Below are 19684 nucleotides of genomic sequence, written 5' to 3'. Positions count from 1 at the left end.
AACCATGTGTGGCTGTATGCATGCGTGCAAACGTGAGTGTGTGTGTGTGTGTGTGCGTGCATGCGTGTGTGCGTGCGTGTGTGCGTACGTACGTGTGGTAGGCCTACGCGTGTGTGTTCTGGAGGTTGTAGTTGGCCTACTGACAGCTGATATAATTGATTTGAGATGGTTTTAATGGGTATGTGCCCGTGGGGGGTCTCACTGACAGCAGGAGGTCAGCAGAGAAAACAGACAGTGTGTGTATAATAGACCTCTGTACCAGAGAGTCTGCTGTGTGTTCCACTGCCTGGACCATCTACAGGTTACTGACCTGGCTATATACACCAAAGAACACAACAATACAAATGTAACATAACTTAATGAAATTACCTGGCTTACCACAATGACGTTTTGCTGGTTGAACACACAATCGCAATGTAATACAAAAACAACGTACTGTAATGCAACTGTTATGACCAATTGTGATTTATATTTTATTTCTTTTGTTTTTGTTTTTTCTGTATCGTCTCTGTGTTCTTCGTGAGGATGTCTCTGTCATTGTACGACTGATGGATGCCGTTTCCAATGTGGATGGATTGACTCGGAGTCAATCCATCCACACTGGAAACCTCATCGGTCAGTTGTCCAGCGACAGAGACATCGGTCAGTTGTCCAGCGACAGAGACATCGGTCAGTTGTCCAGCGACAGATACATCGGTCAGTTGTCCAGCAACAGAGACATCGGTCAGTTGTACAGCGACAGAGACATCGGTCAGTTGTACAGCGACAGAGACATCGGTCAGTTGTCCAGCGACAGAGACATCGTTCAGTGGTCCAGCGACAGAGTTGGCTTTGTTATTATCTTCTAGGATTTGTGTGTGTAATTCGATGAGGTTTAAGACCCTTTTGTGTTTTGTTTACTGTAGGTAGGTACGTTTGCCAGGAGCTAAGACTGATTAGACCAGTGGGGGCTCACATGAAGAATGTTCACGGCCCACGGCCCACCCTTCCCACGTGTTAAGTGGACAGATGGGTGGGGCCGCGTGCATTTCCAGAGCATGTTAGTTTATCACAATGAAAACACATGAAACAGTGGGCCCGGCTGGCAGGTTAACTGGAACCACTGGATTAGACCTACCGTTTTACCCCAATACCCCTTTCTGTATATGAAGCACATTCCATTTTGTAAAGAAAAAAAAGAGGAAAAAAGCACGGGGCAGTAGGGATGAATCACCAAACTCTGTGTGGAATTGTTCTCTCTTGTTTTTGTTTAGTTTAGTGGGGTTAGGACGGGTGTTTGTTTTTGTTTTCAGGCAGGGGTTAGGAAGGGGTTATCATAGTTTGGGTTTGTTTATTATTTTGGCCTGGGTTCACCCCTATGGTGTCAAGCTTGTAAATAACTTCACGGTGCATAGCAGTAAATGGCAGGACACCTTTTCTTGCATTTAATACCTTCTCTTGTTTCGTGTTGTGCTCTTCTGCCCCTAGACCATGCAGTGCTTCTTAACCCCCCCCCCCCTAAGAATAATCATACTTGAACTGGGGACCCCCCAAAATAATCATACTTGAACTGGGGACCCCCCAAAATAATCATACTTGAACTGGGGACCCCCCAAAATAATCAGATTTGAACTGGGGACCCCCCAAAATAAATCAGATTTGAACTGGGGACCCCCCAAAATACTCATTTGAACTGGGGACCCCCCACTAAAGCACTCTGAATGAGGAGTTGAGGCATTCAATTTTGTTTGACTCGGTTACACAAAATATTGTGAAATGGCAGATCTACAAGCTCACGACGTGCTTGTGAGGCGTTGTGTGGCTATTACCAAAATGTTTGCTTCTTTCTTTGACAATTTTTTTTCTTCTTTCTTCTTCTTCTTCTAGTATATAGGAAAAGAAAATGGGGTTTTCACTTGAGTCCCATAACAATTGGTCCACAAAATGTATGGGTCACGGACCAATTTTTATTGGTCGAACTTAATGGGTTCCGACCCACTGTTTGGGAAACATTGGACTAGATTATTCCACGTTGAACCACATTTTATCTTGGTAGTTCTCCAGGGTATCGGCTCTGCTCAGGTTGGTTGACAGACCTGGCTGGTACCCAGGTCTCCATTAAGTCGTTGATGGTCCTTATTGGTAGATAGGGGCAAGCACTGATCGGCCAGCCAGCCGATAAGGTAAAGGTCTATACTGTACAATGTACTGTAGTAGACTAGAATAGACGTGAGCAGCTGTTGAATGAATGTGTCTTTGTTCGGTAGCGATCTGTTAAACATCTGGAACACAGACATCCTACCATCCTGTCTGTTTTTATAACTTCCTGTCTGTCTGGTTACCTGTCTTTCTACTCTCCCTCTCTCTCTCTGACTCTCTCTCTGACTCTCTCTCTGGCTCTCTCTCTGTCTGTCTGTCTGATTCTGGCCCCTGGGCTCTGTTCTGAGCCAGTCTGAGCCTCTCTCTCTCTCTCTCTCTCTCTCTCTCTCTCTCTCTCTCTCTCTCTCTGTGTGCAGCTGACTCTCTCACACAGCATAAAGACATTTGAGTTAATGATTTGAACTCCACAAAATACAGGTCTCTCTCTCTCTCTCTTCACACACGCACAGGCTGGTTATAATAACAGTTGGCTCAAAGGAGCTCTGCTGGAGACTGTAGGACACAGAATACACTCACTCACTAGTCACTCATTGGCATCCGTCAGTCTCGAGAGACTATGGAGTCGCGCTCTGGATAGGGGTTCTTCAAAAACATGTACACAATAAAAAAAATTGGCACACACACATACACACACACACTCACACTCACACTTACACTTACACTTCCACTTACACACTCACACACACCAAAAGAGACAGTCACTATATTTTAGTCGAGATTTGGGATTTATTTCTGTGAGATTTTGGAAGCGATGCAATACAACAACACGGACATACCACAACATTCCTGTCAGGAGGAAGTTAAACAAGATCTATTTTGCTGTCTTTCATCCTCATAATTGTAGGCTATTCTCTATAGTCCCTAGATGTCTTGTTTGTTTGAAGATCTCTCTCTCACACAGACATTGTCACACACACATACGCACACGCGCGCACACACACACACACACACACACACACACACACACACACACACACACACACACACACACACACACACACACACACAGCTCTCAATTTGTAGTTTAGGTCAGGTCAGTTGGCTAACTTGTTTTCAATTCTCTACTGTGCCTCACACTACTGTGTGTTGGATGGATATGGTTCCTTTATTTTCCTGTTCACTGAAAAGACATTAGTGGCACAGAGAGGTGTGTGTGTGTGTGTGTGTGTGTGTGTGTGTGTGTGTGCGTGTGTGTGTGTGTGTGCGTGTGTGTGTGTGTGTGTGTGTGTGTGTGTGTGTGTGTGTGTGTGTGTGTGTGTGTGTGTGTGTGTGTGTGTGTGTGTGTGTGTGTGTGTGTGTGTGTGTGTGTGTGTGTGTGTGTGTGTGTGTGTGTGTGTGTGTGTGTGTGTGTGTGTGTGTGTGTGTGTGTGTGTGTGTGCAACATATTTTCTCCAACATTCATTTAATGTGTAAATCACTGAGTGAACTGAATGATAAACTATAGGATGTGGTTTGGAATGAACACTAGTCGTCTACACTACAGGAGACATTCTTTCCCAGTGGATTTACGACACCACCACAGGGCTGTCCCATTTGATCAACATGCTGTAGTGACAAGGGTTCCATTTGTTAAAAAGAAAATAACAAAAAAAATGGTTGGAAAATGTCTTAACCACTAGACAGAGCTTTAGGGCCCTATCTTGCTTGCCGGTGCCACTGCCTTACCCCTTAGGCCTAAAGTCTTTAGGCATGTTTAACTATTTTGAAAAACAATAAAAATCTAAAAATCTAAAAATAATCAAATATGTATCGATGTAGATCAGCTATTTTCACAATTTTAAATGTCTCAATAGAAGAGAATTGAGACAAAATACAATCCCCCCCAGAGTTCATCCATCCATCCATCTTCCATTAGTAACTCCCTCCTGGGGGATTCCGAGGCATTTCAAGGCCAGTGATTCGATGTAATCCCTCCATCTGCGCCTTGGTCTGCCCCGGTGTCTCCTCCCAGCGAGACGTGCATCGAGGACCTCCCTAGGAAGACACTTGAGAGGCATCCTAACCAGATGCCCGAACCAGCTAGGCTGGTTCTTTCTAGGCGAAGAAGCAGCGACTCTACTCCGAGTCTCTCTCGCGTGAACTTCTCACCCTATCTCTAAGGGAGATGCCAGCCACCCGTCGGAGAAAACTCCGACTTTCAGCCGCTTGTATTTGCGACCTTGTATATTATTAATTTGTATATTGCGACCTAGTCAGCCTGTCAGTGATTTATCTATAATCAATGACCACTCACTCTATATATACCATACAGATTGGCCAAAATTACATTTTATTCAGGAAAAAGGTTACATAGGGCCTCATTAATCCAGTGCCTTTTTTATTGTTACATTGTAATATTAAACCTAAATATATTTTCCAAAGGAAATGCATGTATTTAATTCAGTCTGAGCAGAAGCAGGGGTAAAACACATCCTAAAAAAAATTAATGAACAGGGGGGGATATCAAAAGCAGATGCATGAATCCCCCCCCCCCCCCCCCCCCAGGCAGATCAAAACCTAATAGTGATGTTGGGTTATTTAGTCTGGAAACGGCATGACGTAAGGTTCCTTTGAGAATCAAACCCGGGTCTCCCATGTTGGAAACCGAACTGTCAAGAGGGAAACCCCACCTTGGCCAGGGGAGATTTTAGTACTTGAGGTAGAATGATTTATTCTGCTAAATGCACACCCCTTTGAGCCCCCCCACCCCCCCACCCACCACCCCTCCCCGATGGGAAACTGGATCTGGGTCACGGCACCAATGAATGTAACACTCAAGACTTCAACACGGGTCTCCTGCATGATCTACTGCTATTAGGTCAAGAGGGAGTCGTCGTCCCTCCTGGCCAGGGGAGATATGGGGTTTTGAACTTCATAGGCTGAGATTCTGTGCTAAACCTCCCATACATTACAAAAGTTTTGACAAGATTTTGGAAAGATTTTTTTTTTAATCGTTCCAAAATCTTGTCAAAAATCTTGTATGGGAGGCTCTACACAGAAACGCAATCTAATACCGGGTTTCCTAATTCCTTTTCCAAATTATGTCTAGGGTGCCAAGCCGAGGGCCACAACATGCGTGAGCGTGCACACATGCACACTTTTTTTAAAATTCATAGAATAGATGAAGACCTATTTTGATAGTTGCAGACACATGATGACATGAAACTGCCTTCCCCATTAGATCTGCCCAGTCGATTGGGGCTTTTTTAAACGGGAAAACCACCCATTTTCAACATTTTACTATGTCATTAATATACCTTAGAGCTGTTGTGTGGAAATAATAAAAAAGTCCCTCCATTCTGTGTTTCCTAGAACTGTAATTATGAATTATGTGTTTCACCATGTTAATGATTTTTTTCAGACCTCTAGTTCTAGGAAACACAGAATGGGGGAACTTTTTTATTATTTCCACACAACAGCTCTATGGTATATTAATGACATAGTAAAATGTTGAAAATGAGTGGAATGCCCCTTTAAGTGCTTACTCAAAACTCATCTGTTCTCCCTTGCTTTTAATTGCACTTGAGCTCTCTGTCTTCCGATATTTAGTTCTGTGCTAATGTATGCTCTTGTTTAATATTTTATTGTCATCATGTTTCTTGCCTTTTTTTGTATCAATGTTTTATATTTGTTTTGACCTTGTTCAGCACTTTGGTCAGCCTTGGAAATAGATTTAGAAATAGGCCTAACGTTTGATTTAATTTGATTCCTTGACAACAAGCGTCAATGAGTATCAGCTGTATACAGAAACCAGAAACAGAACAATTCTGTTTTCAGAGATGCTTTCGTTGTTGAGAGGATATGTTTGAGCTGCAGGTGAGTTATCTTCATTAGTACATGCATGGTGCCACGATCTGGAAAAGCTTAAAACACATGTTAAGCTCTGCATCTCTGTTTACTGAGCCAGGTCCAGGACTCTACAAGCTGCTCATGAGAACTGATTTTCCAGAAGACGAACAGATGAAGATGGATGAGGTAGAGTTATAACACACGCACACACGCATGCACGCACGCACACATACATACACACAAACACTTAATGTAATGTCATTTAGATTCACTATGTTAACAGAGCTGCTGACTTGTATATATCTTGGTCATAAATTCAATGTGGCAGGTGAATGGAAAGTCATTGAAATCATTTTTAGAGTGTTCCAATTTCCACCAGACTTGACAGATACAGTACATCGACCCTGCCAATTATCATGAAATTGGAAACGATTCGAGTAAAGTAACATTGGCCAAAGTCCTGCACTTTTCTCCCAACTTGAGGTTCGGGCTACCGTACGCAGCCCTCACATCTAGAGTTCTCTCACACCTACGTTGTACCGCCGAATCCGACCGATATGTGGGCATGTGACATCATATTCAAGAGTAAACAAGAGGGTGGTCTGAGACTTCCTAACTTTTAGTGGAAATACTGTAGCCTATATATATACAAGCTTCTGCCATTTAGTACATTTGCTTAATCATGTTGGAGAACTTGCTAGAGGTTCTCTGTTCTCGGATCTACAGTTGGAGGCCATCGATATTGTCCTTTTCTTTTTGCTGAGGTTTGCGTGATCTGCGCAAAAGGACATTTAACCCATTTTGGGCGGGAACCCCTTTTGGTGTTTTAAACATTATGTTATAATTTAGCTATTGAAAAATAGCAGATCTACAAGCTCAGAGCTTGTAGGTCTGCTATTTTTGAAAAATCGTGAAAATATTTATTTCAGAAAACTTTTTTTAAATGTTGAGGTCAGGCCTAAATGGGTCAAATGATAAGGGACAATATCGGTGGCACCCAACTGTACATGTAGTAGGCGCAAGGTCTTCCGAGGTTATAGCAGACCCCTGTGAAACAACTCACTGTTTGGGGAACAGAACACCAACTTCCACAAACAAATGTACCTCTTGGGGGAGCAGCAGCAACTGAAACAACAACACTGGACTGAATAGGCTCTAGTCTATATGCACGCATGGTCAAACAGAGTCAGGATGCTGCTATTGTGTATGTTGTCTCACTGGAAACACTCTGCTACACCAGTGGGTCTCAAAGTGTCCTAGAGTGGGTTCCAAATGGCCCCATATGGGTGTGTAACTCAGTTATGTTTATTTATTTGACATGGACGTCACAATCTCATTGTGATCACGAGTGCTAGTTCTCACCTGTCCAATACCTGTTATGGGGGGGGGGGGGGGGGGGGGGGGACTTCTAAAAAAGTTTGAGAACCACTCTACACGGAATGGAACAGTTAATTAGTATCATCGCTAACACCTTCATTTCATTTTGCACATGTTATGAGTATCACAGTACAATACAATTTATAATTCATATCGGAGGATGATAATTCATTTATAATGCATTTGCCTGTGCAGCTACTTGATAGAGGCCCAGAAGTAGGAATAGTTATTTCCAAAATTGCTCATGTGCATCGATAGAGCCTATATTGCAACTATATAGCTAGCATGTTTCCCATGCAGCGTTTGTTTAATGTTCCCCTATAACCCTAACGCTTAACCCCTGTTGAACACAGGGAACATAGGGATGATCAAATTCCCATTGACAATGAATGGAGAATTTACATATACGTATGTGTCATGATGATATACGTGTACGATAAGAGTGCCCCTCACTTCACACGGGTGTGATTCTTTTACCACCATTACGTGAAAACTCTTGGCTATCTGTCAATATTAGCATCTTGTGTGGATGCAACAATGTGGTTGATAGTGTGTGTGTGTGTGTGTGTGTGTGTGTGTGTGTGTGTGTGTCGTTTTGAATTGGAAAGTGCATTGTAATCTCTCTTTAGAAGCGTTTTTCATCATCATTATCAGTATTAGTATATAGGGTACGGTTAGTACCTCAAGCACAGTGAACAGTAATAGTCCAACAGCGAACCCAACAGAAACATTTCTCGTTTTATTTCTAATTTCCAGGTTCTGTACAGCAGTTAGAAGATTGAAATTAGCGATTCATTATTCAATCATTTCCTACAAAGACAGGCTTCATTCTGGATGATTTAGTTTGATATTTGACTGTTGCCTGTTTAACATGGCTGTTCTGTTTCAAAATATACAAAGTCTAGTCCAAAACAACACAAACATATATATTATATATTATGTACCTTATATTTGGAAAAGTGTCTTTTGAGTGTATCTGCTCTTTATTAAAACACAGCCTATCACTGCCATCTCCTGGACATGATGCTATATTGCAGGAGAGAAAGGACTTGCCCTGAGTTGCTTTTACCACAAACATGATGCAACATCCACTCCTCTGACAGGCCACTTCCTGTTCCAGTCAATGTTCTAGATCAAGTCAACATTTTGTGCTATTCAGACATTGTATGTCTGTGAAAATGACTATCAAATAGCTGAAGATCCTGAGGGTGTTTGATGCTATTTCCACGGAAAGGAAAAAGTATTGCAGTGCACTAGAGTGTGTGTGTGTGTGTGTGTGTGTGTGTGTGTGTGTGTGTGTGTGTGTGTGTGTGTGTGTGTGTGTGTGTGTGTGTGTGTGTGTGTGTGTGTGTGTGTGTGTGTGTGTGTGTGTGTGTGTGTGTGTGTGTGTGTGTGTGTGTGTGTGTGTGTGTGTGTGCGCGCGCGCGCGTCATCTCATCTCATCTGTTCTCTCTTTCTTTCACCATCACATTGTCGTACGGTGAGTCCGCTTCCCGCTCTTCGGCGGCAGGAAACGCCCTCTGTGGGCGCTTGGGTACGGCATAGTCATTCACCCTGGGGTCGTACGGGTACTCCTGACCGTTAGCGTCAACATCAGAACCCATGCTCCTCCAGGCGTTGCCTCTCACCTCCTCGGGGTCGTCGTAGAGGGCGCCGGCGGTAGCTTGCAGATTCGGCACGGCGACGGCGCAGCCCTCGGGCTCGTCATAGATGTGCTCCACCTTCCTGGGCAGCTCGGCCACGCCCCTGAAGGCCACTTTGACCTGCGATTCATCGATACTGTCGTAAAGCGGGTCGCCCTCCGGGTCACCCGCCTCCGGCCCCTCCGGCTCTCTCAGGCTCAGCCCGATGGCGTGGTGGGAATTGAAAATCTCCATGACGTTGTTGGCGATGGTGTCAAAGGGGAGGGAGTACTCTGAGTCGGCGACTCTATGTCCTCTCGTGTGTTTCTCTCTTCCATCTCTCTTGTCTCTCGCTGGATGTTGTCCGGGCAGGGTGATCTCGGAGTAGGCCTCCGCGTCCTGCTCCTGGTGGGCGACATGCTCTGGGTCCTGGTCCGGGCTGCTGTGAGGCAGCGGACAGCTGGAAATGGGCTTCACTTGAGTCTTCCTGCCCATCATGGCTCCTCTGGTGTCCAGCGTCAAACTCTTCACTCCCGTCAACACCTTGTCGACCGGAGGGGACTAGAGGAGAGGGAGAGGAGAGGATGCGGGTGGGACAAGGAGGAGAGAGAATAATAATAGAATAGTCCTTAATTAATACAGACTGTTTTGTACACTGAGTTAGGGGTTTGTGTTGTTGATGTTGCTATACCAGCTGAAAGATGTGTTTGTTTTGTTGTGTGGTATCTACGAGCTGAGTTTGGGGTTTGTGATTGAGTGGTTGATTGAAAATGTTATTCACAGTTTTCAGAATGGATACAGTTCAAAGAAAGTACAGGTCAATACAAAAACTGCTATGAGGATAAAACCAGAAAAGACTTGTTTACGTCAGGGTCCTCCATTTTCAATTCATCAGAACATTTAAAGACGTACAAATATACACTTCTATGCAAAAAAAGAAATCATCATATATACAGTTTTTTAAAAAAGTATATAAAAGGGAAAAACATGTTGTTGATGTTGTACCTATGCCTCTGTGTGGTACCTACCAGCTGAGAGGGGCGCTTGTGTTGTCTAGGCGAGGTCTCTAGGTTCAGACTCTGTCTCTGAGTCTGACTCGGACTTGGAATGTTGTTCACCAGACTGTACACCATGTCATCATCCTGAGAGATATAAAACAAACCCACCGCTTATTTCTGCTCTCAAAACATGCAAGTTATGCTATGATCATGGTAGATGTGGAAAAATGGGACTTGTTAATACAAAAAAAGCATAGATTGGATGGAGAAGGAGCACTCATTTTGTTTCACTTTTTACATCACTTGAAACCAAGGTACTTGCGCTGACAGCCAGGCCTTGAGGCTTGTGAGGCGCACCTGAGCGAGCCGGCAGGCAAACGAGTGCCCATGCCGAGCAACCGATGGCCTTGCATATCGACGAGTGTGCTGCACGTGATTTGAAATTGTGCATAAATATGTAGGACACTGAGTCAAACTAAATAGAATAGATCGCTTTACCTTTCCTGACACGACCAGATTCATTCCTCCTATAGTCTCGTGGGTAGACAGACCCACTGACCACCTTATTTTATCAATAGATGTGTCGTGGCGTGTCGTGTCGTGTCGTGTGCTGCGCTGCGCTGCGTTGTATGTAGTCAGAGGGTTGCATTTTCAGAGCATATTTTAATGATCAATCAATTGATTGTGTTCTGACTTGGATCAATGGAACTAACCTAGTACTTTAAGTTACCATTCATTTCACCATTCCCACTTATAGTATCCTCATGGCCCACAGGTACAGTATATCATATTTAATATTTAAAATGAGTGACCGGCGTACCTGCATAGGTGAGTAGGGCAGACGTAGTTCCGCCGCTCCAGACGTAGTGCGGTGGCGGTAGGTCCCGTCCTGTTGGGAGGGCAGGGCGGAGCGCTGCAGGCTGATGGCTGCCTCCACAGCCTGGAACACCATGTTCCCCTGCTTGGTGTCAAACTCAAAGCTGCCCTCTCCGCTGTCACATCGCCGACCCGCCTCGAAGGAGAAGGTTACCTGGAGGCCACACACACACACACACACACACACACACACACACACACACACACACACACACACACACACACACACACACACACACAGGTCAGGGGAAAAGGGATATAAGGGATTTATAATGGGGTCATAAGAAGGGCTCAGGAGAGGAGAACGTGTAACTTCATGTAATTAGCTAGTGTATGAGAGTCAACTCGTGACGAGACCAGCATTAGAAAATATCCTCTTAATGAACTCAATGTGTGATTGATATTAATTTAAGTATATTTTAATGCTGATACTTTTGTACTTTTACTCAAGTAACTCCTACTTGTAACAGAGTATATCCACATTACATTACAGTATTGATATAAGTAAAACATGCGAGTATACTTCTTCCACCCGACCCGACAGCATAGGAAATGGAAGCATGTGACCCGGTCCGGTACCTTGTCCCGTCCGAAGCGTCTCAGGTAGCGGTAGGGCCAGCTGTAGAGGACCTGGGACGTCTTGCTGTCCAGCAGCAGCAGGCTGTCCACGTCGGCCCTCAGTACGAACGCTCCTCTCAGCCGACACCTGTCTGCCGCCTCGCTCCTCCTCATGCTCACTCTGAAGTCACGCACCAGCACTGTGCGCACACACGCACGCAGACACAGAGAGAGAGAGAGAGAGGGAGAGGGATTGAGTTGCTGAAATTTAAATTTCAGTCAGGACAACTCAACAATTGAGTTGATATTTAAACGTTTATGTAATGTTTGCTAGAATCATGAATAATCCATTCAATGAGGAACATAAGGTAGTAGTCAAATTACTTATACTTCACACTGGGTGTGTTTTTTCTTTTAAAGAACATTTAAAAAATATACATGAATTGATTATTTTATGGACAATCATCTTTGTAAAGAAAATAATAATGACCAGAATAAACTAACTAAACTCAGTAATGCTAATGTAAAGCACAATAGTAATCCTAAAGAAAGAAGTTTGACCATCAAACTCACATTTCAACATCAAAAGCATACAGTAAGAAAGTGACTCAATGTCTTAAGTTTCCACTGCAGGTCATCACTACTTCTGCAAAAACAGCTCACATGACGTCGGGCACTGTGTGTGTTTGTGTTTGTGTGTGCGTGTGCTTGTGTGGGCGGCCATCTGTCTCGAACGGTTGTGTTAAGATAGATAGATAAGGAGAGAGGGAAACATGCTACACGGAGAGAGACCACAAAACGGGAACACACACGACCACTTCTCCACTACGTAGGCATCTGCCGCACAAGTTGGTAGCTGTGTGTGTGTGTGTGTGTGTGTGTGTGTGTGTGTGTGTGTGTGTGTGAAAACAGGATGTGTCAACCAGCTATAGCTGAGTAACTTAGCCACAAAGGCTGCTAAATATAGCAGCTCTGAAACTATGGCGACGAGATGACTGACAGGCAGTTCAGCTGACCTGAGGTCAGTAAGTTACACAAGACCGCTAACAACCATTCTACTGTACGCACACACAGACGCAGGCCTGCCTGCCTGGCCTGCATGTGTGTGCACATGTATAGCCTAATGTACAGTGTGTGTGTGTGTGTGTGTGTGTGTGTGTGTGTGTGTGTGTGTGTGTGTGTGTGTGTGTGTGTATGGGACAACTCCCGAATGGCCGGTTCAGGCCGAATCAGGCTGACCGTTTTTGGGAAAAAAATATTTTCTAAAAGTGTTTTTATATAGGCCTATGTAATTCAGCCACGCACCTTTCCCAGGCTGAATTAGAGGCCAAATAACTGTCAAAATTCATCGATTAATATTTGGGTCCGTTTTTTCTGTGCGCGGCCGAAAGGCCTCCCCAACGAGGCGCATACGTTGGTCCGACGTACTAAAAATCCCGACAACATGCATGGCTGGTTAAGGGCGCGTTCGGAAATAGTGCACTGAGCGCACTGTGCAATGCAAACTAATAGGCGAGTGCGCTCCGGTGCGCTATTTCCGAACGCACCCTAGGACTCGTCACCCGTGGCTCCCGACATGCGTTGCCGGTTAAGACACATGCGTGGCCGGTTCATTAAAGACTCACCCGTGGCTCCCGACATGGGTTACTCACCTTTGGCTTCCCTGTGAGGTTAGGGTTAGGTTAGGCCGGGTTTGAGCTAGGGTGTCGGACTAATGCCTGTCGGACTGTCAGTACGTCGGACCAAACACATGCATCAGTTTATGAACACAGCTCTGAAGACAGACAGACAGGCAATCCTACCTGTCTCTCTGCCGCTATACAATGAGTTGTCTTCCATTCTCTCAACTTCCTCTTCCTCATCCGTTATTCCTCTTTGCAGACTCCTCCTCCTATCCTCTGTCCAGCTCATCTGTACACACACACACACACACACACACACACACACACACACACACACACACACACACACACACACACACACACACACACACACACACACACACACACACACATTTGAGAGATTAGGGAAGTTATGATGTGTCTCAACGAGGTATGACTCAATCACAGACTAGCCAGGCGAGGCAGGCTCCATTACACTCACAAATCACAGACTAACACCAGACTATAGTATCTCTGGCTGACTGATCCACACAAATAATATTTGATATGGATAACAGACACGTGGCAAATTCAAGGAAAAAACAGAATAACTGAGCGGAGAAACAAAACAAATGTATCTGCTTCCATCCAGGTGTACAGTGATACAATTAAGCTATTGGCATCATATCATGATCTGTGGCAAGAATAAAAATGCTGAGAAATTCCAGGTGACCGGTGCTAATTTAGATCAAGATGACAAGAGGAATGGATCTACAATGATATACAATGATTCATTATTGGGGGGTTAGAACCTTTAGTTACAAAGACAACTATTTTTATTTATATTTAAATTACATATATTTATTTGCCTATGGGGAAAACGACATTAAATAGGTTTTGAAACTGTGGTCGAAAGTGCACATTTGATGACCACGGTGCTCATGCCAAACTGTATGTAAGCTAACCCAGAAGAGCAACTCTTTCTCACGTGACTGAGAATGTAGGACATGGTCAGACTGTCAGCGGCTTAAGGGTCATTTAATCAACAACTACTGTACAGTACATGGATGTTATAGAAAGGCTGCAGTGCTCCAATTCATCATTCACTACAAAGACAAATAAATATGTATGCATTTGAGAATAAAGTGGTGCAAAAACAAAATCATATACTGGTCTACAGAGAGCAGAGATGTGGAAAACGGTGTTTGTCACAACCCCTGACATGTTCTGTCTCCCTGTTGTGTTTTTCCTGTATTTGTTGTTTCCTAGTTATGGTTGGTGTTTTACTTTTCAGTTCTGTTCCATTAATTCCGAAGTAATGTTGCATTCCTTGTTTCCTTTTGTTGGGTTTTGCTTTACACTCCTGTACCTTTATTTTGTAGTGATGTTATAGTGTCCTGGTTTCCTCTGTAGTTACTATTCTCTGTCTTGTCTCACCTCCCTGAGATTACTAGTTTTCTCCACCTGTGTCCTGTTAGTCTCCTAGCCAATCACTGTGTTGAACTGTTGATGCAGTCCAGTTCACCTGTGTCCTTGTGTATTTACTATTATTTATACCCCCCTGTTATCAGTCTAAAGGGGTTCTTTTCTAGTTACCGGTAGTTGTGAAATGTTACGTGTCTCATCTCTTGACACCAGTGTGCTTCCAGTGTTTTAGTTAGAATTCTTAGTTTTCGAGTTATAAAGACTCTGAACCAACCTGCTCTGCCTCTGCCTCATCCTGCATTTGGGTCCCACATTCTCTCCTGACTCGAACCGCCGCGGGACAGTGGCTTGATGGGTATTTATCCTATGGTCTTTGCAGTAACTAACAACATCACCCCAATTGAACACACATGGGAGATTTCATGTTTAATAGACCACCAATAGACTACCATTGTCAAAACGCCAAATGAGGCCACATCTTTTGTTACAATGTTTCCCATTCCTCCAGTAGAGTTCCAGAGATTTAGGTATGTATGCCAAGGTGCATTGAAGCTGTTATGGTGGTTTGTGGTGGCCCAACGCTTTACAATGCCTTTATCCAAGGCGCTTTACAATGTGCGTTCACTCATTCACTCATACAATCACTCAGTTCAAAGACTCTTTGCTCAAGAACACTTTGACCAAATGGCTGCATCATGTTATTTTCCTTTTATTTGCCATGCACCCATCTGTATTTATTTACACACATGTAGAGCTGAGTCAACTCAAATAAAAAGATTCTGTACCGGAATGTGCATACAGGGAATGCTGATGTGTGCGTGTGTGTGGTGTGTGCGTGCATGTGTTTGTGTCTGTGCATGTGTATGTGAGGTGTGTGTACTTACAGGGAAGGCAATCTCACAGAGTTTGTGAGTCCAGTCGTCCAGGTGTGCTCTGTCTGAGGCAAACACATACAGTTTCTCTGTCGTCTCTACGAGGAACGGTCCAGTGTCTTTGGGACAGCCGTCCATCTCGACCTCCGACACGCGGATACAGTCGGACAGACGGATCACCTGGGAGACAGGTACAGACAGACAGACAGATGGATCACCAGGTGCATGGTTCTCAAACTTTTTCACGTGTCAAATACCTACAAATTGATGCATTGGCCCCCATAAGAGAAGATTTGTGTTATAAAGGCATTGTGAACTAATGAGATTGGAGTGGGAACCACTGCCATACACATAGACTTGTACACTGAATAAATATTCATATAGAGTTAAATTAACACTGAGGGTTTTTTTATCTTAATTGACAAAGCACTTGTTAACTGTTAAGCTTTAAGTTCTGTTCAGGGAAAAACAGTGTCATAGGACTTAAATTAAGTGTCGGAACTGTATTTGGTAGTCAAAGTTAAATCCAACACTTTATTTATTTTAATTTTATTGGTAGGATATCTGTCTTGAGAAGCCAGAAGTGATAGATAGATAGGCCTAGATAGATAGATAGATAGATAGATGGATCGATCGATCAATTGCCTAATGACTAACTAAAAAAACAGGAGCGGGATGGGAGCGGGAGTAATTTCGAGTGGGAGCGGGATGGGATCAGGAGTCATTCTACAGGATTGGGACAGGACAGGATTTTTTCTGTGGGAGTGGGACAGGACAGGAGTGAAAATCCACTCCCGTGTCAGTCTCTAATTGGAACCCCCTCTACGACCCCAGCCATGGGTGAGGCCACACATGGGGCTTATAATAGAGTGTGTTCTCACATTCTCTATATCACAGTGTGGTATGGAAACTGTTCAGCCTGTGACAGGAAGAAGCCTAACAAGGTAGTTAAAGCATCGTCAACAGTCATTGGTCAGGATTTGCATAGCATAACCACAAAAACCCTAAGAATAGGTATGAAAATAATCAGAAACTCTCATGAATGCCTCCTTCCGGAATTAGGTTACAAAGTATATTACCACATGAACCATAGGGTTAATTTTAGCTACCGGTATTTGACAATTGACACACAGTAGAACAGAGTGGTTAAGACCAGAACTATTTGTTTCCGTAACTGCAGATATTCTGTAGCAGTGAGAGCCCTTAACTCCTCATCATCGGCTCTGGACATGAATTTAACCGTGTCCTATAGAGGTGTGCATTGGCACTGCCCTCACAATTCAATTCGATTACCATTCACCAAGTAACGATTCCATTCTACGGTGCATTGCAATGCATCACACTTTTCTACTGCACAACATGGCACATTTTTTCATCCGTCAATACAAGCAGTCAGATATATACTGAACAACATATTTGATTTAGAATTATATTATATATAACATTATATTCAGTATTATAAGTATATTAAAATTATATATTATAATTATATTTAGGCTTTGATTATGTCACACTGCTGCATTGCATTGCTGCACAGTCGAATCGCGATGCATTGCTGAATCGATTATTTTTTAAATGGGTCTTTTTTATGCACCTGATTTATTGTTTTGTCTATCCCGAGCACAGAAATGGTAATAAAGTATTGAATTTTGAATCTATAACCCGTTAGAAGAGAGAACATAACATGGAACTGCCTGGTTCCCAACATCATGGTTACCAACAGGAGTTCACATGGAACCATGTGTCTGTAACACTGAGAATGTAATGGAAGCAAATGGCACAAATACAGGTCCATTTGGTTCCAATTATTGTACATCCTCAGAGTTAAAATAACATGTATATATTACAGTGTAGATTGTGGTCCCCCAGTGTAGATTGTGGCCTAATATGCATATCATTCGGGGGAACCTTGACATTAAAAATGTTGAGTCACTGGAACAGAAGAATGAAGTATTGTGCACGCAGCAGAGGACAGTAGAATAGAACACAGTCGAATATAGAAGCCAGTGGAACGTACCTTCTTGTGCTCCTGTTGTTTGCGGAGAGTTTTATCATTCTTCTCCGTTGTTCCTCCATCTTTATACTCGAAATACTCCAGACGAGAAATGGAACACACACTCTCTCTATACAACACGCACCACACGCGTTTCCACTTCTACACAGCATACACACACACACACACACACACATACACACGCACACATGCACAGACGCATTTACGCACACACACATCACATGCACACTGTAAATGATTTGTACACAGAGATGGATAGATAGTTATATGAATATGAAATAAATAGATTAGTAGTGGTGGTTGGTTGGTATACCTTTCCAAAGCGTTGTTGTTGAAGGAACAATATCCCTTGTTTCCTGATGTCCTCCCCCATGACCACACAACACTATCCTCCTCTCTTCTCCTTGCCTCTCCTCCTTGGCCTTCTCTTCTCTCTTGCTCTAGTTCAGGATCTTGGCTTTTCGGTGGTGTTTCAACCCTCGAGTTTTAACACTATCTATACTTCCTCTTCTCTTCTCCTCTCCTCTCTTCTCCTCTCTCCTGTCTCTAATTCTCTTTTCTCTCTTTTTCAATATAATGTAAAACACAAGCATTTGGTCCTCAGACCGCTCTACTCCATTACTTGTGCACTCTCTTATCCTCTTTGTCTCTGTCTCTGTCTCTGTCTCTGTCTCTCTCTCTCTCTCTCTCTCTCTCTCTCTCTCTCTCTCTCTCTCTCTCAGTCGTCACACATATACAGACAGTTGACACTGACATAGCAACTTCCTGCCTTTTCACGCTTTTGCAACTCTGTGTGTGTGTGTGTGTGTGTGTGTGTGTGTGTGTGTGTGTGTGCTCGTGTGCATGCTCATGTGTGTGTGTGTGTGTGTGTGTGTGTGTGTGTGTGTGTGTGTGTGTGTGTGTGTGTGTGTGTGTGTGTGTGTGTGTGTGTGTGTGTGTGTGTGTGTGTGTGTGTGTGTGTATGTGTGTATGTGTGTATATGTGTGTACGTGTGTATGTGTGTGTGTTTGAGAGATACTGAAACACTGTTCAATATCCACATGGTCATGTGTGCGTGGACCAGACTTAGAAATGAAGCATCCAGTCAAATATACATCTATAATGTTTAATAGACATATAACACATTCAATAGTGGTTCTGTTGTTGGAGAATCCTGATTCCATGTGGTTTTTGTCTGTTTTTGGACTCCATTATGACCACATCAGTAGAACAGGTTGGAATAGAATACGGCAGAACAGAGCGAATGTGTTCCTTTCAGCTGCTGTTTAAAGCAGTGGTTCTGACGCCCTGGGGGTCCTTGAGGGGGTTCCAGGGGGTCCCCAGCTAAATGATTAGTAACTGAGTTAAGGGGTGGCGGTCCATGGCCTAATCCATATACTAAACAGGGGATCCTTGTAATGAAAAAGGGCTTAACCCATTGAAACCAGGAAAGCATCTGTGTCATTTTAGATTGTTGCGTTGTAAGATATACAAGCTTGCACATCTGCTATTTTTGAGTGTGAGAACTTTAGTATCGACCTTGAGGTCTTAATGGGTTTTACGAACCACTGGTTTAAAGACACCCTCTAAGGCTGTTGTTGTTGTTGTTGTTGTTGTATGGAGATTGGTGTTGTTGTCATGTTGTCGCCACGTTGTTAGACAGTGGGCAGAGCGTTATAGGTGGTCGTCCAGTAGCGAACATACTCTGCTCTCAGGTCGTTCCTGTGGAAGATTACAGATGATATACTGTATGAAAGCAGAAATATCAATCCAATGTTGAAATAGATGAATATGTGGGTTTGACATATACTGTATGGAACATATTGGTCTATACGCCTGTCTAAATGTCCTGCTGGTGGACAGAGATTGTCCATGATTGACAGAGAGACATGTCATTAATTAACCCAACTGATGGGTTCACAAAGTTGGTTCAAACAAAGTGTTACCCGACAGAGTTCGCCTTGGACATCTTGCTGTTGATGATGAGATGTGGGGGGTTTTTGGTTGTGAATGCAGGCCAAGGCGCGGGAACCTTACTGTTTCCTCCGCTAGGATCTCTGCACAAAGCAAACACACACACACACACACGCATTACGCACGCGCGCACAGACACACACACACACACACACACACACACACACACACACACACACACACACACACACACACACACACACACACACACACACACACACACACACACACACACACACACACACACACACACACACACACTATTATATTCTGAACACTCCGTGTTTGAGTGGCTGTTAAATGTTTCTTAAATAAGAAGTCCATGATTATATTTAAATTTTTGTTTGTTTAAAGACATCAGACATCAACAAACAACACTACAGGATAAATTGGGCAGCTGATCTGTTCAGACCAGCCTCGAGGAACACTCTCGCAGTTGTTGGAAGGAGTGAATCAGACCCAGAATCTGATCAATTATCAG

At 43.6% G+C, this 19684-nt stretch overlaps 2 protein-coding genes across 2 annotated transcripts in view; both read right to left on the bottom strand.

Annotated features, from left to right (window-relative positions):
• Window positions 1-8719: 8719 nt before the first annotated feature.
• Window positions 8720-17884, bottom strand: dok2 (docking protein 2). Its single transcript, XM_079515740.1, has 8 exons — window positions 17564-17884; window positions 17254-17391; window positions 15249-15416; window positions 13141-13249; window positions 11360-11538; window positions 10725-10934; window positions 9935-10048; window positions 8720-9467 (listed from the first exon to the last, which is right to left on the bottom strand). Exons 1-8 carry the CDS (start codon window positions 17621-17623, stop codon window positions 8724-8726), a joined length of 1722 nt encoding a protein of 573 aa, XP_079371866.1. The 5' UTR covers window positions 17624-17884; the 3' UTR covers window positions 8720-8723.
• Window positions 17885-18503: 619 nt separating this feature from the next.
• Window positions 18504-19684, bottom strand: part of LOC306933915 (bile salt-activated lipase-like) — a 10100-nt gene continuing 8919 nt past the window's right edge. The window contains exons 11-12 of the mRNA XM_079516283.1: window positions 19176-19286; window positions 18504-18951 (exon numbers count right to left, since the gene is read on the bottom strand). Of these exons, the coding sequence (XP_079372409.1) occupies window positions 18885-18951; window positions 19176-19286 (178 nt within the window). The 3' untranslated portion in view covers window positions 18504-18884. The remainder of the gene's footprint in view (window positions 18952-19175; window positions 19287-19684) is intronic.

This window comes from Electrona antarctica, assembly GCF_951216825.1.
Source record: "Electrona antarctica genome assembly, chromosome: 12".
Lineage (NCBI taxonomy): Eukaryota > Metazoa > Chordata > Actinopteri > Myctophiformes > Myctophidae > Electrona > Electrona antarctica.
Note: the sequence above shows the minus strand (reverse complement) of the source record. Positions and strands in the feature narration are given on the sequence as shown.

What these genes read in the sequence shown, in the direction of transcription:
- dok2 (XM_079515740.1), bottom strand. Translation starts at nt 17,623, where the DNA reads ATGGGGGAGGACATCAGGAAACAAGGGATATTGTTCCTTCAACAACAA. An exon ending in TGCCCTACTCACCTATGCAG is followed by an intron (nt 10,049 to 10,724) that starts GTACGCCGGTCA and finishes TATATCTCTCAG; the next exon opens with GATGATGACATGGTGTACAG. An exon ending in ACAAGCGCCCCTCTCAGCTG is followed by an intron (nt 9,468 to 9,934) that starts GTAGGTACCACA and finishes CCTCTCCTCTAG; the next exon opens with TCCCCTCCGGTCGACAAGGT.